Source organism: Brachyhypopomus gauderio, chromosome 15 (assembly GCF_052324685.1).
Source record: "Brachyhypopomus gauderio isolate BG-103 chromosome 15, BGAUD_0.2, whole genome shotgun sequence".
Lineage (NCBI taxonomy): Eukaryota > Metazoa > Chordata > Actinopteri > Gymnotiformes > Hypopomidae > Brachyhypopomus > Brachyhypopomus gauderio.
In genome coordinates this window covers 8,066,428-8,088,414 of record NC_135225.1, presented here as the reverse complement: position 1 = coordinate 8,088,414, position 21,987 = coordinate 8,066,428, and the positions used below count along the sequence as shown (strand labels likewise).

The window sequence follows — 21,987 nt, the reverse complement described above, 5'->3', positions numbered from 1 at the left end:
GCTTTTAAACCTTCCATCTGGGCTTCGATTTTAAACAGCAACTAGATAAAGAGGGTCGGTGAAAACTGCGCGAGTGAAAATGTTAATTGCAACTTCTGATGGAACTTGGGATATGAACTAGAGCCCTCAAACCTACCAGGAGGCTGAAGACCTTTCAAGAAAAGGGAAGGATACAATATGGCCCCATTAAAAGAAGTGGCTATGCATGTGCGTGTGTGTGTGTGTGGGTGTGCGTGTGTGTGTGTGCGGTGCACACACATGTACAGCTGCATCAGTGCTCTCTCTGCCTCTGTTCCTCAGGGCCTACGTGATGGGGGCCCCAGCCAGGTGTGTATGGGGTTCCAGCCAAAAACAGAGCCTGATTAGAAAGCAATATACAAATAAATCACAGGCGGCCTGTTAACATCAGAGTCCAGGGGAAAGCAACAGCAAAACAATATAACTCAGGGTTAAGACATTTCACGTTTCACTGAGCATGGCTCAGTCCAAGGGGAACAAGATGTTTGCTACACAGCTATACTTCCACCCTCATTACTTACACAGTACGTTTCATATGTGTCAGGAGAGAGTGAACTAGTGCTCAGAGCTAATAAAACAAACCCCAGCATGTAGGCGGGTGAGCCGGTGAAAGGGGGATCTGTGTGACGTTCCACGCACAGATGCGCCTATAGACTACACTATAGACTGAAGTTCGTCATGTGAACTTTTAGTGTATAGGGGGGGGTGGGGGCTCAAAGGAGAAACCTAACCAAACCTCCTGGTTTCCAGAGCGCTCACCCCATTTGGTGTGCAGGCGGCGTGCATGAGTGGTGGGGCTCGACGATTGGCCCTGTGCCAGCTGCACACGTTGGAGTTTGTGCGTGTGTTAAAGAAATTACCAGCAGTGATGGCAGGCGATGCGAAAGGAGCCATCTTTCTGAGAGACGTGCGAATCCCTCCTCGCCGAGTCCTCCGCTCGACAGCTGCTGTGCGCAGTCTCAACATCTGCGCGGTGTTATGGCAGCTTGGAGCGGTCCGCCTTGAGCTCTGGCTAGTCGTTGCCGTCATCACCACCACCATCACAACCACCACCACCATCACACCACCACAACCATCACCACCACCACCACCACCACCATCACAACCACCACCACCATCTTAACCACCACAACCATCACCACCACCACCACATCTTAACCACCACAACCATCACCACCACCACCACCACCACCACCACCACCACCACCACCATCTCAACCACCACTACCACCACAACCATCACACCACCACCACCACCACCACCATCACAACCACCACCACCATCTTAACCACCACAACCATCACCACCACCACCACCATCTTAACCACCACAACCATCACCACCACAACCATCACCACCACCACCACCACCACCACCATCTCAACCACCACTACCATCACAACCATCACCACCACCATCACCACCACCACCACCACCTCAACCACCACCATCACAACCACCACCACCACCATCTCAACCACCACCACCACCCATAATACATGATGAGGGCCTGGCATTGAAGGGAATTCCAGCTCTCCCACACGAAGTGAAGTGAATTAGAGGAAGAGGTTGGTATGAGGAAGAGGCAGGTCTGCTAGGAGCCAACACACAGGCTGGGCCTAAGGTCAGTAACAGAGTGAACAGGAGCTCAGAGTCCTGCTTCCTCCAGTCGGCCCTCCTCTGCAGACTGAGAGGCACTGCACAGCCAATCGATGGCAAATGATTAGTCAAGTGTCGTGTGCCAGATAAATCTTTCAGTGCCGAAAAACTCCTGCGCAGTTCACTTGTTCGGTTAGATCTCTGCGCGTACCAGACTCACCGTTTCACACGCTGAGATGCTTTATTGATTCTGTCCTATTAGCGGGCTTGTACAGACCCATGCAAAAGAGCGTTAGCCCTGATCCTTGGCACATTAAGAAACAATCGAGCACGCCTCAGAGTCTCTCTCTCTCTCTTTCTCTCTCTCTGTGTCAATTCAATTCATGCATCCCCGCGATTCCAGTATGCCTATGCGTGTCCAACCGGCCACATCAATGTTTCAGTGGGGCTGCCCAGCCCAGCAGTGCCCCCCGTGTCTGGGGTGGAGGGTGAGGACACAATGTTAGCAGCCTCTCTCTGATTGAGCCGTCTGGGTAAGTAACCCTCAGCGAGAGGCCCGCAGACCTCTAGCAGCATCCACTTATCATCTGTAAATATTAGTCTGACCCCTCGGCCGCGTGCTTCCTCCCCAGGGGCAGGAAGAGGGGCTTCCACTGACTATGGAGAGCACTTTACTGGATCAAACGTCCGGCCGGTGCACGCTGTGTGCGGCCCATGAGCTTTTGAGGCCCGAGTCGGCTGCGGTCTGCTCGCCGGGATGGAGGCGTGTTAAGCGGAGATCTGGAGCTCGGGCCACGCCCCCCTCGCTCATCACTGATGCCGGCGAGCCGTTTCTGGGCGTTTTTGGGGTTAGGACGTTATAATGGAGCTCTGCGTGTGTGAGGAAGCCCACGTGTAGCTGCACGGTAAACCCTGTGCACCTCCCTCGCCCCCTCCCTCCTCCTCTCCCTCTCCCTCCCCGTCTGTCCCCCCCGCTGGGCTGTAACCTGTACGCCCACGAAGCTGCTTCAGCCTTCGTACTGGAGGGGGAGGGATTACCCATGAAGCCTCAGCTCAGCACCCCTCTGCCAATGAGCCAATGAGCTGCCCGGGAACACGCTCCACACACGTGACTGCGCTCGTGTCAGCTAATGATGGTTCAATTAAGCCTGCAAACTTCCCTCCGCTGAGTAAACGGCCACCTAGCTCAACCCACGCAAATGCCTCCCTGATTCACAGCAAATTAGACACAGACAGCGAGATGTCAAATAACTCCTAACGGGCTGCTCTGGTGTGTCTGCACTGCAGATACATAAATGAAATTAGTGCAGGAAGGGGAGGAGGGGGCTAATGGCTAAAGATGAGACATGTGCATAATTGCACAATTAGCCCTTGTCACCACATTGAATTTCAGAATTACTGACTGCTATTAGCGCAAAACATTCAGGCATCTGACTCGTGTGAGTGGTCTGGAATCATTTCATTCACAGAAGGATTCAGAAAATACACAATAAAATAAATGTAGTGCTACATAAGTTGTTTGTTGCAAGTGTTTAAAAGGTTAAATTAAATGACCTATGAAATATTTTGTCACAAGGAACAGGAACAATTCTGGAAATGGCTATTTGTCACTGCTTTCTTAGCAACCTGAATTTAGGTACGACATGGTTTTAAAAATGAACTCATCACAGAAGAGCAGCAGAATACATTGCTCAAAAAACAATCGACTCAGTAAATGAACAAAGCCCCCATAAACCCTGTAGAGCAGCACACAGCCAGAGGGACGCCACACTCATCCATCCTGACCACAGCTCTCAGTGGTCACACGCTGAGATCCTTCCAGGTGGAAACAGATTTCAATATTGCAAAGTCATAACTGCCTGCCATGAAAGCGTGCCTTTTAAGAAGGCATACTGCTCACTGGATAGATCTGTTCTTACATGGTCCTGTGTACTGCAGGACACCGCACTCGACGGGCCAGTCCCAGTACGGCACCCCGTACAGCACAGCAATAGCACGTTAGCATATTTGATAAGGCAGGTACGTCTGTGATCAACATGGCACATGAGCAAGTTTCTCTTTTCACCACGCGATTCGAGCGAGGATGTGACTGATCGTTTTAAGCGTGACCACGTCAAGTGACGGGGGGAAGGGGGGGGGGGGTGGGGGGGTGCACAGCGGACGCCTCTCTGAGGCACAAACTCTAATCAAGATGAAGTGCGTTTACAAATCTATTTAATAGGGGCTTGCCAAGAGTGAAAACTCTGCATGTAAATATGGCGAGATTAAATTTCATCAGAGCAGAGCAACACTGTGACCAATCGCCCACAGTCACACAGGACCCCCCCCCCCCCCCCACGTCCCCACCCAACTCACTCCCTCCATTTGCATTGTGGGATCTTTCTCGGCCGGGGGGGCGGGGAGGTGAGATGAAGTGTGTAGGGCAGCTGACGCCAGATTCAGCTCAAGGTCAGCATGAGCACTGAATATGTGCACACGTGTATGTGTGCATGAGTGAGTGTGTGTGTGGTGTGTGTGTTAGTGTGTGTGTGTGTGTGTGTGTGTGTGTGTGTGTGTGTGCGTGTGGTGTGTGTGCGTGCATGCGTGTGGTGTGTGTGTGTGATGGAGTGAATAAGGAGTGAGATAGAGAAGAGAGAGAGGAGAGCGAGAGAAGGGAAGAGAGAAGGGGGGAGGAGGAAACAGAGTAGGAGGGGGTTGTGTGTGGGAGTGACAGCTCAGCGAGTCACCTTCCTGAACTCATCAGCAGAGCCCTTGTGAACAAGGTGTCATTATGGGTATGAAACACAAATGTGCCCAATACACAACACTGACTTTTGTTACTAGGGAACTCTGAAGATTGTGGAAAAAGAGTGAGAGTTAGTGTGAGAGAGGGAGAGAGAGAGAGAGAGAGAGAGAGAGAGGAGAGAGAGAGAGAGAGAGAGAGAGAGAGAGAGAGAGATAGAGAGAGAGAGAGACACGAGCAAGAAAGAGTATCTGAGAGAGATAGAGAGAGTATGTGAGAGACGAGGAGAGAGAGAGAGTGAGTGTGTGTATGAGAGAGAGAGAGACAAAGAGTGTGAGAGAGTACAAGGACAGGCTGTGTGGGGGTGTAGGGGGGGGCAGGCTGTGTGGGGGTGTGGGGGGGGGGGCTGTGAGGGGATGTGGGGGGGCAGGCTGTGTGGGGGTGTAGGGGGGGGCAGCTGTGTGGGGTGTAGGGGGGGCTGTGAGGGAGATGGGGGGGCAGGCTGTGTGGGGGTTTAGGGGGGGCAGGCTGTGTGGGGTGTGGGGGAGGGGGGGCAGGCTGTGTGGGGGTGTGGGGGGGGCAGGCTGTGTGGGGGTGTAGGGGGGGCAGGCTTGTGAGGGGGTGTAGGGGGGGCAGGCTGTGAGGGGATGTGGGGGGGGCAGGCTGTGTGGGGGTGTGGGGGGGGGCAGGCTGTGTGGGGTGTAGGGGAGGGGGGGGGCAGGCTGTGTGGGTGTGTGAGTGTGTGTGTGTGTGTGTGTGTGTGTGTGTGGGGGGGGGGGGGGGGGGGGGTCAGGCTGGTCTGCCGTTGTTTCTGTAGCAGTTAATGATGTGCTCCCTCACTCCCTGTCACTCTCTGCTGACATTAGTACTGATGAGCTCAACCTGCTTTGTGTGCACTAGAGCACTTAGAGCTCTGAAAGCCTGCAGATAGATGTACAATGTGAAATATAAGCCACACACACACAGGAAGAACTGACAAGTTAGGGTGAGGAAGAGAACAAGAGAGTGAGTGAAAGAGAGAATGAGATAGAGAGAGAGAGAGAGAGAATGAGAGAGAGAGAGAGAGAAACACATAGACAGAGAGAAAGAACCCATTTTTTTTCCACAGGTGACACTTTCACAGCTATGCCTCCACAGTCAAACCATCCCTGGACGGGGAAGCCATTCAGTGGAACTGGCACCACGCCTGTTAAGAGGTCCTTCTTCTTTTATGTCCCCGTGCTGTTCTAGAACCATCTGCAGCTGGGGCCACGGAGGCGCTCCTGGCTCCTCCTTTAATTATTTTCATCTCTCACCCTCAGACACAGCCACCCCCCCACACCCCCCCACCACCATGGCCTCCCCTCAACGTGACTCTGCGCACACATTTCCCAGACGGACGGCTTGCTGCTGTCCCTTTAAGAGAACGCGGTTCTGTGCCAGTGGCTTCACGGGCTCAGAGGCGTGTTGAGCAGGAGCAGAGAAGACTGCACACTGAGGTTAAAGCCCTGGCACAAAACCACAGCACATGTGCCAAGGCAGATCAAATTACGGGTCAGGGGGAAGAAAGAACCCTCACCGTCAGGACACCGTCACACTTTTGGCTTTACTGACTGCAGAAATGGCGTGACATTTTTTTAAAGCAATACGTATATTTAAAAAAGCACAAAGCTAGAAACAAATAGGGAAAAAAAAATCAACCAAATACACAAAGGCGCAGTGAGGAAAAAACACTGCTGCGATGAACTGGAATTTTGCGACGTTTCCTCCGCGCTGCCTGGATCCGTGTGAAATGTTTTCCCGTGTGTTTTTCTCGAGCCCTGTTCCTGTCCCTCATTACAGCTCACTGTGCACCATTCCGCCTCAGGATCCTCATTTCCTAGCAACAGCCTGCCACCAAACATTTGCACAAGTTCAACAACACCCCTCCCTCCCTCCCTCCCTCCCCTCCCTCCGTCTGTGAAAGATGGCTGCGGCTGCCTGCCCGCTCTCTCTCCGGCTCAGGCTGGATGGCAGAGCCCGGCGCGGGGCTGCCTGGCCCGCCGCGAGACTCCATTAACTCGCCTTTCATCCAATCACACCCTTCAGTGGCAGGGCACTCTGGGAGTCCACGCCAGGCTTCATTAATCAGCGCTTTACTGCACAAACTCCCCTCCACTAATCTGACTCACAGATGAAGAGGGAAAAAAGGTCGAACAAAAAGAGAGTGTGTGTGTGTGTGTGTGTGTGTGTGTGTGTGTGTGTGTGGGGGGGGGGGGGGGGGGGGGGGGGGGGGTTATCCAGAAGAGAGAAGCCAAGAGCCTAACGCTCACTGAATGGACAGCCATCAAGGTCAATTAAAATCAATGCTGGAGGTGGAACTAAATGGGAATCTCTGCATGACGTTCCGACAGGGGTGTCTTCCACTCGGAACGCCAGTCAATGGAGATTACTGTTCAAGGAGGTGTTCCTTATCACCACCCCTAAGCGCACCAGCGGAGGAGGTGGGGGTGTAGGTGGCCGTGGCCCCACCCAGCCTCCGCCCGCCCTCCACTCAGCCCTCTCAAAACAACAAACAATCTCGGCAGAGCGCTGCTGTGCTGGCCTCTCCACTCCCGATTCACAAACTGCCCTTGTTTATCATCAAACAAGTAAATATGTGTGTCTGCGGGGAGGCGTGTGTGAGGAGGAGTGGCAGAGCGCTCTGCTCCGGCTGGCTGTGTGTGTGTGTGTGAGCCTGTGACTCACTAAAGCTGACTAAAGCTTTTGTCTGTCAGTGGACAGAGGGGCCATCAACAGTCTGTCACCGCCGCTCACGGGAGGAACTCCACCGGGCCGAGGAGGATACAGGGACATCTGCTCAGATCTCCGGTGGCCCTCGGAGGTCTTCGCCGCGCCGTTCCGGTCCTGCTCACCTAAGAGTGCGTGCATCACCGCCGCGGCCCGGCGAAAACCACCCGGAAGCCGCGGGAAACCCGCCTGTGCGGCGAAGCACTCGATTCTGCGTGGAGCCTTTCGTGTGAATGTAGACGGCTGGTGTTAATCGCTCAGTGGATGTTATTCATTATGAGCAGACTGGCTTTATGAAGTATAACGTCTGCTGCGGACACACCCACGGTCTAACGGCGGTTCTCCAATACGGCTGTTTAACTGTCGAGCACCTCAGGTGCAGTAAAGAGCTTTCTGGGGACTGGTAGAGGACTTTTCAGCCACTCCTGCACACGTCTGGTTTCAGCCAATGCTTTGATCACATTGTTCTCTGCTCCGTGTAAACACCTCTACACCTCTACTGTGAGTTCTTATATGTTTCTATGTATTCCTATATGGTTCTCGCAGGCCTCTGTGACGCTCTATAGAAAGTCCATGAAGCATTTACCAGTTCCTAAACACTGCGGATCAATACTATTCACACAGATCTACAAATGATGAAATATGAGCTACGAACTATAACCCATGGTAGATAATATAATATGCTAATATACTGAAGTGCTACAGTTCCCATGTTCCAATGTTTAAACTATCAGCATTATTGGGAATACTTAAATATTGGCTGAAGGTCAGTACTCTGATTGCTTTCTGCACTCCTTAATAAGTGACATTAAGGGGGAATAATGTAGAGAGCAAGGTAAGGTCGAGAGAGAGACAGAGAGAGAGAAGAGAGGAGAGACAAATAGATGCAGGGTGTGGACAGACAGGCTGGAGCCGAGGACAGTTACCTAGAAGAGGAAATCACTTGCATAAGCGGCCTGGTTCCTGCAGAAGCACTCGGGGTCCCTGACAGTACACATTTGTTTATTTGTCCTGCCTGCTCCATTAGAAAGCACTGAGATGCCAGCATGACCAAGACCTCACACAGCAGCAATGCCCCAAGAGCAGAGACAGACAGGGGGAAGAGGCGCAGGACAGCTGCCTGTCCGGGCCCGGCCTGCGACTGGGGACTGCAGGGGAGTGCTTGGGCTGCTCTGCTGGGATCGTGAGCTCAGAGAGCAGGCGGGCCGCACGGGGCAGGCGGGCCGCACGGGCCAGACGGGGCGCACTGGGCAGGCGTGCCGCACGGGGCTCGGGTGCAGCAGTGTGCTTCTCCAGGAAGGCCTGGCCATGCAGGGGAGCCAGAACAGGGTGATCAGGCTGCGGAGGAGAGAGGATGTGCCTATGTAATGAACTCTCAGACTGGATAATCAATTCTTTCACCTCTCCACCAGGACCTGCCCTGCTCCTGTTCAGGGAACAGAGGGAGAAACCGAGAGAGAGAGAGAGAGAGAGAGAGAGAGAAAATGAAGGGAAAGAGAATGAATAGGGGAAAGCAGAAGACGGAAGAACAGAGGCTGAGTGAAGGTGAACAGAGGCCACAGCTCAGCCGAATGCATTAAACATGCCTGCTGAGCTCGGACCTGCAGTGCACCTGGAGAAGCTGCTATCAAGGCTTTGTTTGGGCCTGTAGAAGAGAAACAAGGCAGCCCTCTGGGATGCCTTGTGCTCTGATTTGCGTGGAAATTTGAGCCGTGGACAGTCTGAACCAGACGTCCACCGCGCGAGTCGCTCCCTCTGCCACCAGAACCCATCGCTAGCTGCAGGAGAGCAAACGGACTCGCCGCTCTCGGGAAGCGCTGGAACACGGCCGGTCTGGTTCCGGAAACCTCTCTTGCTCCCCTCTCTCTCTCTCCCTCTCATCACAGGCAGAACGTTCTTAGCTTCCTCCAGCCACTCCGAGCAGGACAGCTCTTACACCTCTGGACCGAGGAGCCCGGGCGTGTCAGGAGCAGTGGTGAGGAGCATGGGGGTCCTCAGATGTTCCTCCGGACCTGCCTGCAGACACGGCGCTGCCTCTCCCCTCGTTACCCAGCTGCCCTCCGGCACTCCGCTCAGCACGCTGCACCGCCATGAAAGTCATTTAATCAGGGATGAAAATGATTTGATTAGAGCGTCACGTTACAATGGCTGCCAAATTGAGTGATTCCTGCTCGGAGGTTAATCACGGGCCTACGTCGCAGGTATCCACGATAGGATGGCCAACGCCGGGCAGATGGCCGCCTCTCTTCTCTTGGTGAACGGAGCCGAGAGCGGGTACTGACCCGCGTGGCGAGCCGTCCCAATCACATTTGTAATGGCTCATTAACGGTGGGGTCGGAGTGTAATGGGGTCAGGCGCTTCACACCAACCTTGATTACGGATGATTACGAGCAGCAGTTTGTCGCATCCGAAACGCGCATGCCGCACGGCTCCTCCGTCAGGCTCCACCGTCAGGAGCGGAGCGGCACGCCGCTCTGGGGCAGCTGCCGGACCCGGTTGTCCCCCCCCACCCCCATGCAGACCCCCACAGACGGCTGTGTGCGTAAAGGCGGACGGTGAGTGAGAAGGCCGTGGACTGTAAATGAAAACGCTCGGCCAGTCGGCGACCTTCAAAGAGAGTGAGTCATCCCGCCCTCCTGGCGACCCTTGAGAGGAACCCCTGTGCTCTCATGGGTCACAGAGCCCGGTTTCTCTAGCCCAGATAAATTGTGCATCAGGACTCTCAGCTCTCATGTACTCCAGGGCAACTCACAGCCAATCAGCATCTCTCATATTCAGGAGTGCCCTATTAAGGGCATGAAACAGAAGTGCATCTGATTGCTGTGTGGAGATCAGCGTGAGCTGTTTGGAACAGAAGCTCGGTGACATAACACTCAACATAACAGCACGCACCTAGGCTAACATCCAGACCATTAACTCCCTACTTATACTCTCTCTCTCTCTCTCTCTCTCTCCAGTGTAAACATCACAGAGCTAAGGGTACACGCTTCACCCTTGATCATTAAACAAACTGCCTAGAAGGACCAGCTCACAAATAATTTTAAGGCCGTTCCTTGTCATGTAGTAAAAAGCAGTGGATACTCTGAAAGTTTGGAGCACTATGGAAACGCATGCTCACTTACTGCAATATAGAAGACTTTTGCTTTTTCTACAAACTTCCAGTTCTCCTCCAGGTCCAGGTGTTTCTCCTTCTTATAGCAGTTGGCAGCTGCCAGATTAGCAACAAGAGACCTAGAACAAAAAACACACCATACAATCTGACCTTCACATACATCACTCAAACTCTGTCAGTCCAAAAACAGAACCATTCACAATTGCTGTACACGTCAGTATTGTCAATCCAGCAAGCCATTCAAAATGCTCATCACACGGCCCTTCAGTGCCTAATAGACCATGGCTATTGGGCTACTTTTGTGCTACCAAACTTCAGAGCGCTAGGAAGTGCAGGTGAAAGGTTGAGGTCAGTCATCATGGTCGCACTGGACCACCTGAGCCATTGCACATAGCTGTAGGCCGAACCAGCTTGATGTACGAACGCTGGTTTAGCAAAGCAGCTGCATAGTGTCAACCGTGCCAGAATTAAATATCAACACACCATTTTTTTTTCTTTCCTCCCTTCGCGCAAATGCCTTACAAGACCTTTCCCATAAATAAATGAACAAACAAATCAATAATGCAGGGGAAGTGTGTGGCTCTGCTGGGACCACTGCTTCTCCATTAACCTCCTGGTGGTCCTCGCATCAACAAAAACAACTAATTCCAGTTTGAAAAACAACTCCTCTCATTATTCACTTGTTAGCGAGAGGAAGCCGTCCCCGTGGGCCAGCCGGCATTCTGAAGTTGCATTACCCCTAGGAAAGTGCCACAGTATATATACAGTCTCGCCGCAAATGGGAATCAATAGAAGAGCGCTCCTGCCCTTTGGAGATGCGGGCACTAGACAAATTCTGGGCGAGGTGCAGTCTAAGCACACTGCTGTCCGTCACAGTGCTCGAGGCAGCGTGGACCGCATGCAAGCAAAGAAAAAAACAAACAAACAAACAAAAAAAAAACCCCAACAGGTACAACCATAACAACAAACAAATCTGTTTGGACAGAAACATACCAACAATGCTCTTGTTAGCACAGCTTCCTTCTGGCCTGCAAGACTGGATATTAGCATAATATTACTCACAGATTTCGGAGGGAGGGGAAGCCCTGATACAGCACTCTGATAATGACCTTAATGGAACCAAATTAATCTGAATCAGATTAGCGAACGGCTCGTTATTATGCAGCGAGAGTGTCGGGGTGAACCGGAGCCGAACACGGACACCCTGCACTTTTGCACCAGCGTTTGAGAGGAGCACTCCAGCACATTGCAGCTTCCTCACTGCAGGCCGCTGACCCACGGCGTGACCCCAGCCTGGCCTCAGGACAGCAGCGTCGTAAGCCAGTTTCCTGGCCGCCCAGCCGGCTGCCGGTACAATGACCGCTATAGGGTGCACCTGCGACAGCCTCCTGCTCCTCCACGCACGCCCCCGCTGCTGGAGTAAGCAGACTCTGGGAACATTATCGATCTAAGCTCAAATGTCCTGTCAGTCTTTAAGCTGCAGGGGCATGTGTGCACGAGTTGCATTTTGTGTGTGTGTGTGTGTGTGTGTGTGTGTGATGTGGTGTGTGACCTCTCTGGTCTCCGGTAATGAAAGACTCTGGTCTGACAGGTGAGGCGGTAATGAGTAGTCTCACAAGGCCACGGCTGACAGCTCTATAAGCCAACACTCCCATTACGAGCGAGCTGGCCTGAACACCAGCCCGGCAGCCGAAAACAAAGCTCTCCCTCTCTCTCTCCTGCTCTCCTCACCGGCCGCTCCGAGACCCAATGCCGGCCCGTCTGCCTGGCACACACCACGCGGGCCCACATCAAACGGCCAGCGCTTAATGGGCAACTCACCTCCGGCACGGACATGCCCCAGCACGTCTCCACTTGAGTGGGTGGAGACACGAGAGCCGTCCACAACAAAAGGACCGTGATGACACGGAGCTCTCAGAACCGGGCTCAAAGAGGAGGGGAAATATGTGGGAGTGGAGGCGTCTCTCCACACAACTCCCATGAAAAGAGCTTTTAGCTCAAGTTTAGCACTTTATTTTTGTCAGCTTATTTTACAGGGGCAGCACACACTAATCGTCATTTCAGTAAAACTTCATAAAACATCAGCGTAGACATGCTGAAAGTGGTGTCTTTGACAAGGAATACATCTTTTAATCCGGCTTTGGCCATTTTCCTCTGAAAACGGAAAGGGTGTTTCGAACACAAGGGAAACTAGCTGGTGAGTGTTTGTTGATCATTAACCCAATCGAATCTCTACCTCTCAGGGGAACAGACGCCTTTAGGTGATACCACAACATGCTCAAAAATCCACCTGCTTTTCGGGCACATTTTTAAATGAATCAAAGTCGAAAGGAGTCTGGAGATATCCAACGGGTAGTGGGCGTGTAATGGGCTCGGCCTGCCTCAGCCCAGCCATGGAATCTGGCACCCTTCTGGGGCCAAGGCGAGCAAGTCGATCAAAATACCTATCTGCTGACCTAACCTCGCTAAAGGAACAAGGAAGGAGGTCTGGTGGAAAGAAGAACAACATCCAGGGAGAGAACAGTGAGTCCCAGCGCTCGTTGGGATGGTGTGTGTGTGTGTGTGTGTGTGTAGGACTGGAGGTGTGATCCTGAGGAAGTGATAAAGGCCCTCCTCGGAGGGCAGGGTTAGCTGACCTGTTGTCGCCTGTGATGCAGGCAGCACAGGTCCCGGTGGGCTCCACGCTCTGCTCGTAGTAACGCGCGTCCACGTGGGCCTCCTTGGCCTTCTCCTTCAGGATCTCCCCAAACCGGTCCTTCCCTATGCAGCCAAAGAACGTGGCCACTTTGGGGGGTTTCTGGATCATCCACTGAGGAGAGGAGAGGAGAGGAGAGGACAGGAAAAGAGAGGAAAGGCGGAGAAAGAGAGGAAAAGCGATTATTGTGAAATGTAAACGCAGATTCTCCACTGAAGCGTGGAAAGAAGAAAAAAACGAATAAAAAAGGCACCAGGAGTGGGGGGAGGAATGATTTGCTGGGCTGGAAATAGCACTTCCAGAGTCTGGCAGGTTTTCTATGTAGACTGGTACAATTCCTGGAAAGGCAGTGTGACTGCACTAGAGAGATCTCGACTGCAGGACTGTATTCACAAAACCCAGAGGGAGAATAAGAAGTGAAAACAGGAAGCAATAGCACTCTGAGAAGGAGAACAGACTGAAAAAGTTTGTGCTGCACAAAAATCTGCTCTTAAGAAGCCCTCAAAATAAGCTCTTTAGGACATGAACATGACTGAATGAGTCATTGCAACGCAACACACACACACACACACACACACACACACACACACACACACACACATTTTTATATTTGTGGAGAGAGAGGGAGAGCTAATATATGTATTAGTCATTCTGATTTTATCCCAAGAGATCGCATTTATATATGGCCCACGCCATTTTTGTCGACGAGGCTGCTCATTCAGATGACAGGTGTTATTCAAGGGCTTCTTGCAGACAAGCCTGCAGAGCCGCGCGATTGCGCATGCGCTTACAGAGAGGCAGGGCGGCCTCGGAGACGCCGTCGGGACGAGCACCGCGAGAGCGTGTCTGCGCCCCGGTGCCGCCGCAGACCCACGGGGCCTGCTGCACGCGCGGCTAACGGCACAACTCTTCCTCCAGCACACGCACTTGTGAAACGGCCACTTTTACGGGAATAATGACGAGGACTTTGCAGGGTTTCAGTGCTCTCTGGGCTTTAACTTCCAAAGATTTACCGCTTGCGTGTCGGACTGCAACCTTGCACTGGCAGGATGACCTGCATGCGCGAGAAATTCATCATCCGCGAGGGATCACGTCGGCCATCTGCGTAGAAAACGTCCGCTGCGCCGCCTCCGCGCTAATGAATACACCAAACATGAACGCGCAGGCCGAGGACTGTCGAGGCACGCACGCACGCACGCTCGCTCGCAGACATGGCGGATAAGGCGTGAAGCGCTCGCCAACACCTTCGCCACATTTGTTTGCGTATTGTTTACTGCCATAGCATGCGCTAGAGCACAGCCTCACACATGTACCGCAGGATGTTATGTTATCCATGCATGCTACTACAGACTTACGATCATTGTTCTTTTGATCGTGTTTTGTCCCCTACAATTGTTTTCCTTGAAGAGTTTAATTACTCTGGCACACAGCTCTCTTAAAAACACATTCATTTGCTATGAATCATATGTACAATAATGCAAATCATATGGATATTAAACAGGAAGCTTCCTAGTCTAGAACTTCTCTAGCAGTGTCAGTGACTTTTAGCACTTGGCAGGGGGGGTTGATGCAACTCTGAAGTCGCACATTTTGTTCATAATATTTCAACACAGCAGACACTAAAGAGCAGGCGTGGTTCTTCATTGTTTACCGTTTCAACGGCTGAGAAACCATACCAGAAAAAGAATACAACCTTTCTGAAATCATAATTCGAAGGTAAACCTCCTTGTCCCTGGTTATCAAGTAGATACAAGGCAAAATATACCAAAAGCCCCTGGTTTCCTGAAGTCGGGCTTCCTAATGGCTCTCTGCGTCTTCGGAGAGCATCAGCATGGAGAAGTGTTCAGGGAGAGTGTGAGCTGCTCTCTCTTCAGGAAACTCGGCATTCGTGCTCAGGGTCAGATTTTTAATCACCGTTCTTCTAGACAATGTCAATGTAGACCCTTCCAACCTGTGCTGCTTCTCCAACGGCTGAAAAAACATTTCAAATGTTTTCTTCCTCTCTGCCATGATGCCGCTAACTATGGAACAACCAAATGATAAACAAATTCTTTTTTTGATTTATTAGTTACTAATATAGTAAATGTCGGTGATTAGTTGACAGCAGATATCACATGTAAACGTCCATGCACAACCTCTTGAGGCACAAAGTCAATTCCACCTTTTTTACTCTCAATGGAAACACTTCTATACTGAAGGACTGATCTTCAAAAAAGATGTGTTACGGGCAGAGTGTGACTTAACAGGTCCTCCCTGCTTATTAGCTGTGCTGCCCTATGGACTCTCTGTCCACTTTATTCACATGCCCCAAAGGATGTCCCCCAGTAAAAGTCATGTGTAGCACCACTTAGGTGTATCTGCCCACTAGGATTCAGGTTCTAATCACAGCTATGTCATGTGCCACCCACGGACAGAGTCCTCAAAGAATGCGACTGCCTGCACACACGCCTTGGATGGCAGGATCCCGCATTCCTCTGTCTGGCTAGCTGAATCACCAGCCAATCACACGGGGACGTGTGACAGCCTCAAGCACACACACACATTGTGGCCTCGACTCTTCAGGTGTGAGGCAGCGCTGTGTGCTTGCTGGTTTGAAACGATACGGTGACAGGCTTCATGTGTACAGGAACAGCCTTCAAGCTCCTGCTTGGGGCGGGGAAACGTGTCAAAAGCACTTATTTAAAATCCTTTAGCCTTTATTATACAATGTATACAGATATTAAGAAAAGGAGGGTTTATATAAGCACAGGTCCAGTTTGTGTTTGTGTTCTTTTGTGCCACTGCAAAGAAAGACATACTGCAAGAATCACAGTCACAATGCAGATGCTTACAGTAAGAGCTTCCTCTTAATAGATTGAGATGATCATTGTTGTGACTTGCTCTTCAAAGAACAGCCAAAACAGAGAGCACACTGGTGGCCAGGTTGGAGCCAAACACACACACACACACACACACACACACACACACACACACACACACACACACACACACACCTCTGCATCTCTGCTCGTATACAAATCATCAAAGGAAACCACTGAACACAGTCACACTCACACACACACACACACACACACACACACACACACACACACACACACACACACACACACAGCCAATCAGACGAGGCCGTCTGCTGCACAGCCGCTGGTCTCTTTGTCTCCATCTCCTGCAATAACCCCCCTCCTGCTGACAATTACTTTCAAATGGAGATCTAAATAAAAGATGATACTTCCATTAAGACAAAAGCGCTATCTGCAGGGTCGTACGGAGGTCGGGCTACACCGGGTGAGGGGATCTTCATGCCCAGTCACATCCCAATTACCCAGCAGCCATGGCGAGTAAACGGGCGTGAGGGGTGCTTCATTACGCAAGGGCACGGGGAGCGGAAATTAGGCACTGGAGGCCCCTGCTGAGCGCCCCACTACACCCCCCCCCCCACCCAACCCCCAACAGGGCCCAAAACCCCCCACCCACCCTGGTCACGCACGGCGGGCAGCACACTAACACAGTGTAGCTGCATGTAGAGAGATGGAGCACACATGTACTCTCATTCTCCCACACACACATACAGTTTGCTTGAGAGGTGAGAAACCACTGGAACGTTTTCTTCAGACAGGTGGTGCAATATAATTTTGAACATTTGACACACCACACACAAGTTCTGTGTGGCACTCTGTTAAGCAAGTTCTGACTGTACATCATGCAACAAGATAAGACTGCTTGTTTCTTAATTAATTATCTGAGTCTGCTACTGCCAGCAATTATGCAATATAGGAATAAGCTGACAGAGAGAAGCCTATGCAATAGGATGAAGTGAAGAAAAATATTTAATCCCTCCACATCACACCTAGGCCATAACTGGCCATCGGAAAAGTATTATTAGATTTAAAAATGCACACTTGTTCCATGAGCCCAGTATTTAAACCACAAAAATGATTTGTAAAGGTGAAGTTGAACCTTCAGAGCCTCCAGGCCTGTGTGTGTTGTGCTGTCTCCGCTCTGAGAGGCGGTAGGGGTGACATGGTGCAGATGTGAAGAGCTCTGCTATGGGACAGTCCCACTGTGAAGCCCAGCAGTAACCAGCTGCTACTCCTCGCACTGCTGCAGAGGACAATCTTACTCTAGGACCCCAGCACAGGAAGGCTGGGCTGCCCACTCAGAATGCCTGAAACTGCAATGTCCCACTGGCTTGCAAGGCTCACAGCACTGAACACATCTCAGTGAGGTACCATTTAGTGATGAAGCATTTTAACACATGCACTGTGGTTATTTTCTTCTTATGGGTCACTAAACAGCTTGAGAGATTTGGACTATATTCATATAGCCAAAAAAAAGCCACAGATACAGATCAGCGCATGATTTTGAACCATAATCCTACATTAACAAAACAACACGGACATGTGATGCCAAGGGCTTCAGATAAGGTGATTTGAACACAATGCACGATTAGGGCGCTTTGGCAGTATTGGGTAATAGCAAAAATTAGATTAATTTGCTGTTGACACACTATTATAATGTAATCGCATTTAGCTTAGTGAATGCGCTCTTAAACAATGACAACCTTCCTCTCAACCTGAAAAGCTCCCGGATAGAGCCGTCGCGTCTCGGGATTAAAAGCCCCTGTGTAACCTGGTGGAAGCAACTCCAATTATCAAGCTGGCAAAACTGCAGCCCGCTATTTATAGAGCGCGAGGAGCCGGCCGCCAGCAGGCGCACGAAAGCGGCCGTGAGCGATCTGGCAATGGCGCGCCCGCACGGGCTCAGCTGCCTCTCAGCAGTGGCAGAGGGAAAGACTTCCACCACACGGAAAACGCATGCTTTCACTTTCCCCTGCCTGTGCTGACATGAGCCATCAGATTTGACTGATGAGCCTTCTGTATTTTTTGTCGTGTCTCTTTTCTCTACCCCCCCTCCCCCCTTTTCTTATTTGAAGCTAAGAAAAAGTAGCACTCCACTAGAGGGAGGGAGGGAGGGAGAGGTGGAGAGGAGGGGGTGAATGTGAGTCATATCTCTGAGGACGCAGGCAGAGGGGACAGACTAGCACAGCCTCTGCTGTCACTGGCCACAGACACATGAATAAATAAAGGCATTATAATGAAGACAACTTGCCGTCTGCCCATCAGAGGCTGCCAGCCTGGCACCAAAGCCCAGGAGGGTGGGAGAGATGGAGAGAGAGAGAGAGAGAGAGAGAGAGAGAGAGAGAGAGAGAGAGAGAGAGAGAGAGAGAGGTGGAGTGAGGGGGAGAGAGAGAGAGAGAGAGAGAGAGAGAGAGAGAGAGAGAGGTGGAGTGAGGGGGAGAGAGAGAGAGAGAGAGAGAGAGAGAGGTGGAGTGAGGGGGAGAGAGAGAGAGAGAGAGAGAGAGGTGGAGTGAGGGGGAGAGAGAGAGAGAGAGAGAGAGAGAGAGAGAGAGAGAGAGAGAGAGAGAGAGAGAGGTGGAGTGAGGGGGAGAGAGAGAGAGATCTGTCACTGAGGGGGGACAGTGATGAGTCCTGCCTGGCTGCATTAAATCACTCATCGCTACAGGACTCAAGTCTCTTCTCTCTCAACAGGATAACAAGCTTTGGACTCCTTTCTGTTTGCCCCCCCCCTCACCCCACCCCTACCCGGCCCCCTGCAGAGTGAAACATCTGGTCAGTTTCTTTTATCTGCTTCGTTTCACGCTCAGCTGGCCACACATGCGGTTACGTACCATCTCCACCATGTACTCTCCCGCCCCACCCAGGTACACGCTGCCATCACTGCCGTGAGCTTTTCCTCGCGGGCCCGTCTCCCGCCGGGGCCGACGCCCGGACACGACACCCTCCCCCGCGCGGGGGGGTGGGAGGGCAGCTCGGGGGCTCAGCCCCAACACGCACACTCCTCACCAAAGATCTACACCCCACCGACACCCCACCCACACTCCCTCTCAAAATCTACAGTTGCAGGGAACAAAATAACACACTGCCAAGCTCCACTGTAATCGTAGCCATTTCAGCACCATCTAATTTTCTCTGAGTGTAGGCAGCGAGGGCGCGAGTGTAGTGAGCCCAGGCTCCTCGCGGCTGGCTCTCGCGCAACATCTCGGCCCACGTCGTTCCTGACGCGGCCGGGTCAAGGCCAGTCGGAACCGGTAATCAGACAACACGCCTGTCCAGGTGTGCTGGGGTACTTTCTCCCGCACAGGTGCTCCCGCCACCGTTAGCCGCCCACGATGGCCACTTCCATCAGGGGCCCTGAGCGGAGGCCCCGGCTGAGAACGGCGTGTCACGTTTCGGACACCAAAGAGAGGGGGGAGGAGGTGAGCTTGGGTTACAGCCGCTAGTCCCTTTGAACATAGCGGTCGCACGGACTAAATGACACCATCCTGCGTCTCTCTTTCTCCTTTTCTCACACACACACACGAACATTACCACAGACAAACACACACACACACACACACACACACACACACACACACACACACACACACACACACAGGAAGGCAGTGCCTGCTGCTATCTCCTGTGAGATCAGGTGAGCTCACCACAGAGCCAGTGGTGGAGTTTCTTCCCAGCATGCCCTCTCAAGACGCCGCAACGGCCACACAGCACCCTAACGTATCAAGGCCAGTCAGGGTTTATCTGACAAACACGCTCGCTTTCCTAAGCTCTTCCTCGTTAAACATACAGCACCGAGGCCTGTTGTGGGGCACATGGGAGGCCTTCTGAATTATGCATAAGACAAACAAGGCTGGGCTGCTGGGCTGGGGACATGACGGTGAGCCCCAGCCGGCTCCCTCTGCCGAGCGTCCCGGAAGCTGGCCCCAGAGCGGCCCCAGAGCTGCCCAAGAGCCACTGGAGCTCCTTGCCTGTCTGCTGAAATAGTTCAGGAGCAGCGCTGCTAGGCCGGACTGTGCTTGCTCCCGATCTCTCGTTAATAGGAGAGGCAGAGGCCGTGAAACCCGTCGTCCAATTTATGGCGGGAGTTTATCTAGTCGTAAAAGGGTGCTTTGCGCTCCTTGGTCCGGCACGGTCAGACTGGGAAGCTAATCCTGTCTGCGGGGAGATGGCGGGCGAGGGAGGGGGGTGTCTGGGCGAGGGGGAAGGGGCGTCGGACTCCATGGGGCGGGAGTGCAGCTGTGCTGCCTCTATGCCCAAGACCACCCCTCACACCCCTGGAAAAGACAGAAAGAGGTTGAGACGGGCCTCCCCTGGTCCAGCTGAGCTGCAGGTGAATTGGTTTTGCCCCCGGACCTGAGATTGACACTCTGCTTTGATCTTCAGAACATGTCAGACACCCACAGGGAAAGGATCAGTGGCGGCCTGCGACATGGTACATATGGGATGGGGGTGGGGTGGTCAAAGGGCAGGAGGGGGAGAAGGAGGGGGAGGTGGGAAAGATGGAGAGAGAAAGAGAGGGGAGATGGAACAGAGTGAGAGTGTCAAAGTGGGAGGGGTAGAAGAAAAGGCAAATGCGAAAGAGAAAGAGAACGTGAGAATAAAAAGTGTGTGAGAGGGTGAGAACTGTAAATAATCAAACTAGGTGTGAGTGAAAGAGACAGTGGCAGAGAGTGTGAAGAGGGGAACATGACACACACACCGTGTAGAAAAGTGTTAGATCAAACCGGCTGGGAACCAGACTGACAGCCAACAAAACCTCTGCATCATACCATGAAAAGGTCCTCGTTTACGACGGTATTAGCCACCCTGGCCGTGAACAAGAAGCAGGTTGATGGCAGTAGTGTTTGTCCTGCTCAAGCTCTCCAGGATGAGACAGAAGCACCATCATTCACGCGCGTTAATAAACTCCTCTGTCTGAAGGAGCTCTCCGTTGCATTAGAGCTTTGTGTGCTTTTATGGACACAAATTAGCACCACCCCCACTGCAGTCCCCTTCCTCTGTGAATGAAAGGGGCTTTTCCGAGCCAGCAGGCAGAAGGTAACCCCCCCCATGCCCAACCCCATCTTCACACTGCTGTTGAGTGACCTCTGACCTCCGTGCTGCCAGGCAGTGTGAAGCAGCCAAATCCAGTTTTCTACTTTGATCAGTGTGACAGAAACGTGTCAGTGAGGAGGAAGATGAATTTATTTGTATCATAAGTAGGCAACTAAATTATGAGAATAAAAAAAGGAATAAAATATATACGTACAAAAATTCTTTAAAAATCATCCATCCCAGGTCACTTGTTTACATAAACAGTTACATCAGTGACTTTGGCTGTGTTTGAGCGTCTGGTGACGGCTGCCACGCAGATAGGCAGACACAAACAGATCGACCTTTCACCTCCTCAATAACCGAGAGAAGAATGTTGCCCAATCAGCCTACAGTGAGCCTACAGTCTGATGCAAACCGCTCCAAAAGAACTCAACAACCACTACAAAAACTGCTCAAAGCAAGATCAACCCAGACAACACGACAAACTCAACACCAGACACAATGGAACATGACGGTGGAGACCTAAGGTTTAAAACCTCGAGTTTGACGCATTATCCATCACCGACACTGGGAGGTGTTTCTCAGACGGTTCCAGGACAATGCAACGGGACACTTAGCTGACAGCTAAATGTGTGTGGGTATGCGTGTAGTGGATAGAACACGCGAAAATAAAAGTGAGCACATTCAACAATAGACAATTGGCAGCTGTGTGTATAGGATTACATGGCCCTGTCATGAGGAACACCGACACCCCCGCCGTCTGGCCCCCTCCGGGCCTGGAAACATCTGCAGGAGTTTAACAGAGAGCAGAAGGGCTCATATCTGGCGGCGGAGAAGACTGTCTGAGACATGAGTGAGCGCTGGGAGTCTGATTTACGAGGCTGCGAGCACTCCAGATTCCCGAGGATCCGCCGGCCGAGCTCGGAGCGCTGGGGCCCGGCCACCCCATTCGTCTCCATATACACCGCCTCGATAAAGACGGCGGCGGTGCTCTGGTGAAAAATAAGAGTGCCATTACCAAACCATAAAGCATGCCGTGTGGATCGGGCCCTGGAAGCGTGGGGCGGTGCGGGTAGAGGATCTGTGGATTAAACTGCCTTTTTTCTTCCGTGCGCTGGGCGTGGCGTGGCGTGAGAGTGACACCGAGGCGGAGGGATTGTGACCGGGCGCGCAGCACAATGAATGAGCCCCATGGCGGCG

The 21,987-nt window shown here is 52.2% G+C and overlaps 1 protein-coding gene across 4 annotated transcripts in view; it reads right to left on the bottom strand.

The window, feature by feature from the left end:
• adka (adenosine kinase a) overlaps positions 1–21,987 on the bottom strand; it is a 96,457-nt gene that overhangs the window by 31,704 nt on the left and 42,766 nt on the right. For 3 of the 4 annotated variants that reach the window (XM_076973805.1, XM_076973807.1, XM_076973806.1), the window contains 2 exons: positions 12,837–13,009; positions 10,211–10,319 (listed from right to left, as the gene is read on the bottom strand). In XM_076973805.1, the coding sequence (XP_076829920.1) occupies positions 10,211–10,319; positions 12,837–13,009 (282 nt within the window). Of the gene's footprint in view, positions 1–10,210; positions 10,320–12,836; positions 13,010–13,908; positions 14,010–21,987 lie in introns of those variants that run through there. The other variant, XM_076973808.1, reaches the window with a different exon arrangement.